Source organism: Lytechinus variegatus, chromosome 10 (assembly GCF_018143015.1).
Source record: "Lytechinus variegatus isolate NC3 chromosome 10, Lvar_3.0, whole genome shotgun sequence".
Taxonomy (NCBI): domain Eukaryota; kingdom Metazoa; phylum Echinodermata; class Echinoidea; order Temnopleuroida; family Toxopneustidae; genus Lytechinus; species Lytechinus variegatus.
The window spans coordinates 14379140-14389388 of record NC_054749.1 but is presented as its reverse complement, the minus strand read 5'-3'; the positions used below and the strand labels follow the sequence as shown (position 1 = coordinate 14389388).

General features: G+C 36.8%; 1 protein-coding gene across 1 annotated transcript; it reads right to left on the bottom strand.

The window, feature by feature from the left end:
- Positions 1-904: 904 nt before the first annotated feature.
- Positions 905-9755, bottom strand: LOC121422992 (charged multivesicular body protein 6-like). Its single transcript, XM_041618259.1, has 7 exons — positions 9669-9755; positions 7985-8085; positions 7185-7294; positions 4603-4777; positions 3857-3922; positions 2970-3102; positions 905-1776 (listed from the first exon to the last, which is right to left on the bottom strand). Exons 2-7 carry the CDS (start codon positions 8045-8047, stop codon positions 1709-1711), a joined length of 615 nt encoding a protein of 204 aa, XP_041474193.1. The 5' UTR covers positions 8048-8085; positions 9669-9755; the 3' UTR covers positions 905-1708.
- Positions 9756-10249: the final 494 nt, after the last annotated feature.

The following is a 10249-nucleotide window of genomic DNA, read 5'->3' as shown; positions in this document are numbered from 1 at the left end:
AGACATAAATTTAGCCCAAATTGCCTTCTATATTCGGTTAAAGCAGGCCATAAAAGTCCAGATATCCCCCAATGAAGCTTACCAGGGTTGAAGGGAAAAGGTCAAGTCATTTCCAGTGAATATTGTCTGCATGCTAGCCAAGTGGCAGAAAACATGAATAAATATTGAAGCTTGTTTGCCATTTTAATCTCCCTCCAAAAATGATATGACCAGGGCCCGGTGACACAAATCTTACCGATCGATCATCTAGGACATTTTCTACAATTGATTGCATTGACTACAATGTACAATCAATCATGAAAGCAAAGCTTACAATTAATCGCTGTAACGCAAAGGTTAGCAAGTAATTGCTAAATGAAACGGCCTTTCAAGGTCATCGTTGAGGTGCATTTTGCTCAGTAGAATGATGAGGAACCAATCAGGGCCCCGTCTTACAAAGAGTTATGATTGCTCCGATCAATCGTAACTCTATGGAAATCCTCCAGTGTCATAATTTTTTCTACGAAAAGTATGCACAATGACTTTTTAATGCAAAGAGAAGCGCAGTGAATTTTCAAGAAAATAATGAATGCATGAATATGCATCATAGCTAGAAAATATTTTGAACAAACATGCATAATAGATGTTGACATTGCTGACCATCCATAGTTGCGATTGATTGGATCAATCGTTACTCTTTGTAAGAAGGGCCCAGAATTGTTCTTTCAAATTAGCAAGTAATCAGACCTTTGCGTTACAGTGCTCAGTAACATAAAAGGTACAATCATTATTACAATTAAGTGAAACTATGGAAAACCTAGTGTAAAACATAACAATTGCATTAACATTCAATAGTTTCTCTTTCTGTTACATTCTCAGATATGAGACTATTATCTATTGAACACTTACTTTTTTTGGGGGAGGGGTGAATATCTGATAATGTCATTAGCAATCTATAGATATTATAAATTTCATTGGCGTTGTGGATTTGTTTAATAGATAAATTTGAAAATTGAGGCTTTTTGATTGAATCAGATGCACTATTTACAGTTTGCTTGCTTTAAGTACATACATGTAATACTGAAGTTGACACCATAAAACCGGGGTATTGGCTCAGTTGGTAGAGCGTCCGTCTCACAACCAGGAGGTCAGAAGTTCAAAACCCAGCTGCATTGACTCTCAGTTTACTCTCGTACAAGAAAGTCAAAACTTACAGATATCCCGTTTATCAAGAAATTATTTCATAGAAAACATACAATCCACAATTTGCCACTCTCCACCCAGGTGTTAAATGGGTGCCTGGTAAGATGCGCAAGCCTATATAGTATGTCTTGGAACTCTTGTTGGAATCCTCCCCAGGAAGTGAAGAAGGTGCATATATTGTATGCGGGAAGCCGGGCATGCAACGATCTGATGACCGGGGTAACAATATACCTGTAAAGCGCTTACAGACGTCGTTCCAATGTATCGAGCACTATATAAAGGCGGAAAATTATTATTTCTCATATCCTGTTTGCACAAACTGCAGCCATCTTTGCTCACTTTCATTCACACGTTTGACAATTGCTAACAGATATCCAGTTTACCAAGAGAGAAATGAAGTTCTTTTCTGTGTTTATATATCATCATGATGTTGTCACAAACTGGATCTTTCTGTCTCCCTCTGTGGTTCAATATCCAGTTTATCAAGAAATGAAGAAGTTCCTTTCTATGTTCAATGTGAACATCATCACGATGCTGGCACCAACTCTGGCTCTTTCCTTCTTCGCTCTGTCTCCCTCTGTGGTTCATTGTCATCTGAGAAAAACGAGAAGATAAGAATTAAAACAAATGATAAATCCCAAATATACATCATGTACACCACACAAATACAAAAAGCAAAAAAATAAAAAAAAAATAAAAATGAAAAAGACCCTAAGTTTCTCCTTGTATGAAGTTAAAATAATTTTTCTTCTGCATATAACATAATTCAAAGTATTATTGACTGGCAAACAAAATAAAATCTAGAATTAAAAAGAAAAAACATAAATACAAATTATTCAGCAAATTGATAATTTCATCACATGGTATCTAAGACGGGAAGACCAATGAACAACTGTTACTATATAACATAGAAGAGATTTACGTACACCATGTAGTATAGGGTTTAACAGTGTTTGGGATGTGGACTAACAAGTTAATGACAAATGAAAATGAACGGGATTGAGTGAGAATTGTATGGAGACAAAGCGATGGATGAGAGAGTAGAATAATCTTTAATGAGGTAATGTAATGGGAAACGGAAGGGTAGAGGGGTCTCTGCAGTGAGTAGATGAGATGAGCAGTGTCAATGTTCAATGTTGTCTGCCCATTATCTGGGGTGCGTTTCTTGAAAGGATTTAGTCAAGAATTTTCAACGACCAATTTTACTCAGCCAATCAGATGCAAGGATTCCCAGTAGCTTATAACAATAGTCTGAAAATCACTGACAAAACCGTGTGAGTCAAATTTTTTTTTGGACAAATCCCCATTTTATTATTATTCTTACATTGTACTTGTTCATGGTTCTTGTGTAGTATTTATATAAATTTCTATAAAATCTAATTTTTACATTGTAAAAGAGAACTGTTTTAGTTTCTAGTTTTTAGTTTCAATTCTTAAGTTAATTTAATTGAAATGGGATTTGCAAACATTACTAACTCATGTAGAATTATGACATCATTGGCATCTGCATTCATTCGTTGCAGTCATGCCTTTAATACTTGGGTGCTAGTCAAAATTTACATCACTGCAAAGAATACCTGCTGATTAGCCAAGCTTTAGCAAATACCACATAAATATGGTGTCAAATCATTTGAGAGATTATACTCTTTCAGGCCATATATAATTATGTGTTCATACTTTTTCCTTAAATTGGAGATTTGTAAGGTGTCCAGTTTTTTTTTACTCGCACGATATGAAATTATGAAATTCTCCCCAGGATTTACTTAATTTAGTGTGAGAAAACTTACCAATTTGTGGAAGTTGATCTTTAGGCACAGTAGGTAAGGTGATCTCCGATTCTCCCGTTATCTGGGACAGCTCAGCGAGCACGGCTTCTTCATCTTCTTCAGTCAAGCCACCCGCTAGCAACTCGTCAATCTCCTGTCATCCAAGACAAAGAGAGGGGGAAAAAATGAATTAAAATATCAATAATAACATAATCATAATAATATTCTACTTTTATATAGAGCTTAATACATTGGAACTAGATACATTATCACCCTGGTCGCCAGATCTTAGCATGCCTGCACACAATGTAGAGGTGTTGTGGCTCAGTGAATAGGTCTCCAGATTTTGAACCACAAAGTCCAGGGTTTGAACCCCAACACAGCACTCCCTTCCTTTGGCAAGGAATTCATCTACATCTGTCACTCTCCACCCAGTGTAGTAAAAGTACTGAGTAGTATTCTCAAAAGCGGATTAATTGTACCATGGTACGTAACCATCGATAATGCCAGCCTGCTCTAATAGGTTTGGAGCATCAGCTTGGCCAGCAGGATCGGTTGAGAGCAGCATGTTTAGTCTGTAGGGGAGACCGGGGTTAGTTGGAACGCAGGGTAAGTTGAAACATTGTAATTTTCTTTAAAGCCTGAAAAATGAATTTATGCAATACTCCCCTCAATTTATTGCTATTAATAATACAACAGTGTTGTATTATTTTTGCATTTCAGAAGCAAAATTAAAATTTTTAATATAAAAAAGACCTTTTTTTTGGGGGGGGGGCTTGTCAAAATTTTCCTCCGAAAAAATCCCTCCCCCCTTTTGGAAAATCCTGGATCCGCCCCTCAATAACATCATACACTAAAATAATAATATACACTTGTCCTGGCACCATCTCAGGGGGGGGGTTACTTACATTTTGATATTCAATGCCTTCTCTGGTCTCATCCATGATCTTTTCTACATCCTCTAGAGACATCATCTGTAATCAGAGTAAAAACATTCAACAATTTTATCTTACTACATACACAAAAAAGTATTAACATTACAAAGAGTCATTGATGTCTCACAACACTGCCTTGTAATAAACCAGAAGTTAACGTTAGGCAATGATAAGATCATTATTTCTGAATATTCATAGCTCTTAAGAGTTGCTTGAGGAAAAGTCAACTTCTTCATTTCAAGATTTAGTTCCAATCAAATGGTACACGGGCTGTATGAATAATTCATTAATAAAAATGACAATTCAAATTCTAATGTAATTTAATTATTTAAATATCAAACTTACTGTTGATCCTATACATGATGCACATTCAAGTCACTGACCTTTTGTATTGTGCATCAATGTCCTATTATAATTGGGTATAAGACCAGGGTCATGGAACACAAAGGTTAGCAATTAATTGTAAGCTTGATTTTTACAATTGATTGTACATTGTAGGCAATGGAATCAATCGTAGAAAAATGTTCTATGATCATTGCTAAGCTTTGTGTTACGAACCCCAAGTGCAGTGTAGACCAAACAGCAATTAAACCAAATTTAAAGTACTGTAGACCAAATGGGTTTAGCCCATGTGGCATGTGGTATTGGGCTATCCAAGAAGGAGACCAACTGCTTGTGTCAAAGTGAAGACATCCCCCCCATAGAAACACTGATTTTACCTGGTGCATTTTCTTCAGGCAATCGTTCCCAACTTTGAGTCCATCAATGACCTGATGCTCGATTTGAGCAAATTCTATCTCCGACGTCATCTTCTCTAGATTGTCTAACTGATTGTCAGTCTTGGTGAGAAGTGATTCCTGGTAGCGTTTCTTCTTCAGCAGTAATTTGGCTTTCCTGTATAAAATGTCAGACAATAAAGAAATCTGAATTTGCCAAAATTCCCTAAAATTCTTATTGCTCATATCTTTATTTCAAGTCCTATTTCAAATGATAACATTATGTATGTCATTACACTATGTCAGAAATTAATGAAAATGATTGTTGGATTAATATCTATGTTTTTAAAGACTTATTACAGTTTCTTTTACACTAAATCAGACGCTCTTTATGAGGAGTGTGTAAATGTGCCATTTAGTACACCTTGACATACCGGTAATCAATTTAAAAAAAATATTGCCAACTTAAAAATATTTTTCCATTGGGTCCTATAAAAATAACACAATACATCCAATAACATAATTTTCAACATATCTTGTTAACAATATTCATCACAATATTTGAAAGAAAGGACATCAGAAGTTAACATGCCATAAACATAATGCTTTAGTTGGAAATCGTTAATAATAAACCATAAAAATTTCTATTTGTGTTTCGTCAGGAGGATTCAACATCAATATCTTGTTGTGAGCTGTGTGGACACTTACACAAGCAAATGACTAATGAAACAGAAGAAATTTATTGTTTATAAATCAATACAAGATTATATGTATCATAATAACTGTAGGGGAAGGCGGGGTAAGTTGTGACAGTTTTTGCTTTTTGCATGTTAGAAATGATATGATTAATAATCTTGTTGAAATATGTACCTTGCCTTGAAATTTAATTCTTCTGAAATATTTTCCACCTATATATAACTTTCTATCCTCACACTGAAAGTCATCGTGACCTTTGAAAAAAACGATGTCAAATGGCTCAACTTGCCCCATATATGGGGTATGTTTGAGCCACCTTCTGGGGTAAGTTGAGCCACAAAAACTATGTACAAATTGTATGGGGGGAGAACCAGCATGTCAATTTTTTGTTTAAAGACATTTCATTTGCTAATTCTCTATAAATACTAACATCCTGTAAAAGGAAAAGAGCAGTCATGTAAATTTGCTCCTTTCAGCCTGCATTTCAATCGATTTTTATGGTTTGTTTGTTTTTTTAAGATACATTACCATAGGAATTACCATGGCTCAACTTGCCCCATGCTGTTTGGCTCAACTTACCCCAGTCCAACTTAGTGCGATAATTTTGTATCCTTACATTTATTATGCATCCATCATATAAAAGACTATGACAAGAATGAAGATCCATGCCTGGACTAATAATGTTGTTATCATGTCTTTATTATATTTAAAGACGTGTGTGTTTATAAAGCACTTATCTATTTCACACTCTTTTTTACTTTTTTGGCTGAAATTCATATTTTTCCCTCTAAAAAAATACTTTTTGTTTCAAAGTTGAAAACAATGTGGTGGGGTTAGGGGTTATGCTATGGGTCATCAATACATGACACCACCACAATGTCTGACTCATTCATTATTGGCCTGGGGCTGGTGGCTCAACTTGCCCCTATGCTCAACTTACCCCGCCTTCCCCTATACTTTCAAGGGGTTTTGACTCCTGCTACCCATATGATGCTTACCAGATCATTACTAAAATGTATCTGACTTAGACTAAGCAAGAACAAGAGGTAGATCCGTGCACTCATAATTGATAAGATATTAGCTGACATCTTAGTGCAACAGTATCCATACATTGGGAGATTTCAAGTACGGTGTTCGGTGTTGGTGTTGAGAGCGTGAAAAGGCTGCTGAACTGAGCCCAAACACCGAGCTGAGTTCAGAGGAGCGATACCGATCGCATTATTGATATCCTATGACGTCACACCTCTGCGATGCGCTGCTGATCATCTCAACTTTACGCGAGAAATTCTCGACAACGACAGTGAAATTGGGAAGAAATTGCAGTAAAATCTTATCATACAGAATGCACAGGTTAAAATCACTGCAATAATCAGAAAGCATAAATAATATTTTTCATTAAAATGTGTAAAACTCTAATGATTTGCACTCATCTTAACTGTAATAGATAACTTTACGCGGGTGTTTCATCGTGTTCGCCTCCTGTTCGTGTACTACAGTTCAGCAACACCGACACCGAACATGAAATCACGATTTTCCCAATCCCTGAGGGTTGGTGTTGGTGAATAGGGAAATTGCATGTAGATCGTCAACACTAGCTGTAATGCTCGGTTCAGCAGACGACGTTCAACACCAGAGCTCAACACAAACTACCGGAAATACGTCATATTTTCTGAGGTCATCCCAACACCAGCGTGATTTCAAGTACGGTGTTTAGCTGGTGATGTTGTTGTCCCAACACCAACACCATATTTCAACACTGTACTTGAAATCACCCAGTGGGCTTTCATGCACATGACAAAGACCAAAGACCCCTGAATCGGACTCATTGCTGTTGGTCCTCTAGTTAACAGGTGTAAAATCCAAACATTCAAAAAATAATGGAAACTTACTCCTTCTTTCCCTCTTTGAGAAGCTTCTTAGCTAATTCTCTTTCTTTGGCTAACGAGGCCTCAATTTTCCTCTGGTACATTTTCAATTTGTCACGCTGCTGCTTCAATTGCTGTTGAATAAGGCAAGATCAAAACATCCATCCTTAATACGATGTACATGGCCACAAAATGCACGTTATCATAATCAAAATCAGAATAATAATCACTATCACTGACACTGTCATCATCACTATCATTTATAATTATCATCATCATTATCTTAACATGTATAATGGTCTGAAAAAGTGAGAAAAAATATGAATAAATTCACTGTGGTGAACTTTGCATCTTAGAATCATGCATACATTGGTGATTGGATGTGACAAAACAGGTAGTTAAATTTTGTGGATATTTTTCAAATCAAAATGGTAGTGAATTGATACTATCAAAAATTTATAAAAGATACAATGGATTAGAAAAATATAGACCTGTGCACTTGTATGTAATGACGCTAAATACTGAATAGCGCATATTCTAATTAAATTGACAGAGACTTACAAATATTTCAGTGGATTATGATGAATACATTTCAAATGATAACTACATGTATTTTTCTAATCACTTGATTGAAAATTAGATCATTCCCTGATTATGAAAACGAGAGAGAAAGAAAAACAGAGACAAAACACACGTACAGAGTAGCAGAAAGAAAGAGAGCAAAAGATGTGGAGAAACAGGAAAGACAAAAAAAAAGGAAAAGAAAAACAAGGGAGACAAGAACTGAGAAATCTCCTGAATGTGTGTGCGTTCTTCATACTCACAAGTACAGCCTTATCCTGTTCAGTAACTCGTGACTTTTTGTGTCCTCCAAATAAGTTTCCCATTTTGTACGAAAAATACTGCAGCTCATCAGGAGAAACAACTATTTAAAAAGAATTAATATCAATAATACATTGAGAGCTAGGTGAACGGATTTTTCAATTTTTCATGAACCACCGGCCGCCTGAACCAGTATCTGCACTCCCCCATTCAGTTATATTGGGAGGAGTGACCTGCAGGTCATAGCAATTCAGTTCGCTTTTGGCCTCCTGGCAGTCCTGGGCACACATGATGCCAAACAAATAATAATGAACAGTTTTTCAGAGATTTTCAGTTTTTCACCATGCCCATGGGTGTCGGTGCAATGGATCATCTTTTGTGTGTGTGTGTGTGGGGGGGGGCACACAATTATAACAATATTTCTCCCCCCATGAACAAAGGATAAACCTCTGCACTGTCGGGCAACAACAGAGATGCCAAGTACAATGTGTATGGGGATAGGCTGTGATAGTTGCGTGAGATAGAGATTTGAGGCGATGAACAAGAGTCCAAAATGCTTGAGTCTCACACATAATGCATGAGACTTGGTAGCTCTGTAACAATGTTTTCAAAATCAAAGAGTACGTAGGCCCGAAGGGATTTAGTTAATCAAATTTCCTTTAAACAGAAAGTAGCTATTCATATAAACAGATATTGTTTATCACAAGGAGCTGGACATATAGGAACAGAAGATCCTACGTTGAGAACTGAACCTTTTGTATGTAACGGTACCTTAACTTCCTCATGTATGGCAAGTTCCCCAAGTCTGCGCACACGCGCAGAGATGCCAAGTTCAAAGACCAGCTATGCGTGAAGTTTTCTGTGAATCTGAGTGAGATCACATTGTGTACAATGTATATGGGGATAGGCTGTGATAGTTGCGTGAGACAGAGATTTGAAGGGATGAACAAGAGTCCAAAATGCTTGAGTCTCACGCATAATGCCTGAGACTTGGTAGCTCTGCACGCGTATCTGCGCAATTCTGGTAAAAGATACACAATGAACACAAACTTTTGCACATGCAATAAACAGACAGATATTCATTAAAAAATCTGACCCAAAATGGTGGAATAATGAATTTTTGTCATTTCATGTGACAGCATCAAAATTCAGCCTTTCTCATCAAAATACCCTAATCGTGTGCAAAGATAATGAGTGTGCACACATGGGGTACCCGTACCGGTAACCATTTCTTTTTTCAATCTGATTGATTCTGAAAATGACTGCCTGAGCGCGCGAGCACGAGCTCAGCTCAGCAAGGTTTTTTCCCCAAGAAAACCCTATATTTCTTTCAAATTTTCATGGGATATTTGGTACACTTAATCCTAATCATATAAGGCCAATTGCCGGAACATTATTAACTGAAATATTTTGTGAAATAAAAATAGAAATCATGTTAAATCTTAACTCAAATCGTTAGGTGCGCAGACTAATCTAGTTAAACATGTTAAAACATATACACCAAATACACCTAACACGAAAATGAGTTGGTGGGACAGCGTAAAGAGAAGAAATGTTACTGAATACTGCGTTATATCTGCAGCTTACAGTCGTCCTTTTGACTTCAAGTAATGAAATTTTCTCAGACATCGTCACAGGAACATATTTTGAATATAAACTACACTTAACAGATCATTGAATTCTTACCCAGTAAGTTTTATTTGCGAGTAGAACCACACCCCTTTTAAATTTCTTCAGCTCGATCGGGTTTGCACTCGCAGTTTTCCCGAAAATGATATTGCGTAATAATCTAAAAATAACTCCGAAGTGATTGAATTGAAGAAAGGGATCATTGGCGGCGGAAGCCAAAAACATTAGGGGGTCCACCTTCAATTCTGGGATGGACACACAGGTAAGAAAAAATTACAAGCAAAAAAAAATTAGGGCGGGGGCCCACCTGAATTTAGGAGAGGGCGCAGGAAACAAAATTAACAAGAAAGAAGAGGTTATCAACAAAAAATTTACTCTTTTACAGATGAGTACCGGTTCAGTAAGTTTTCGCCTTTTTCGTGAATTATGGATTAATACTTGTAGAATAACCCCCTTCACCATAGGCGGCGGAAGCGGGGGGGAGGGGGGGGGGGCGTGTACCCCCTAAATTTGAGGAGGGGGGACGGTCCCCCCCCCCCTAAAGTTGTTGTTGATGACCTTTTTTTTTTTTTGCTTGTCAATTTATTTTCCTACGTTCCACCGTAAAATTCTTGGTTGAGAACCTTTTTTTTTTTGCT

Excerpts from the sequence above, each read along its gene's own strand:
- LOC121422992 (XM_041618259.1), bottom strand. The coding sequence starts at position 8,047 with ATGGGAAACTTATTTGGAGGACACAAAAAGTCACGAGTTACTGAACAG. Across the intron at positions 3,103-3,856 it reads AAGGCATTGAATATCAAAAT|GAGATTGACGAGTTGCTAGC; the intron begins GTAAGTAACCCC and ends CTTGGATGACAG. Across the intron at positions 1,777-2,969 it reads AGATCAACTTCCACAAATTG|ATGACAATGAACCACAGAGG; the intron begins GTAAGTTTTCTC and ends CGTTTTTCTCAG.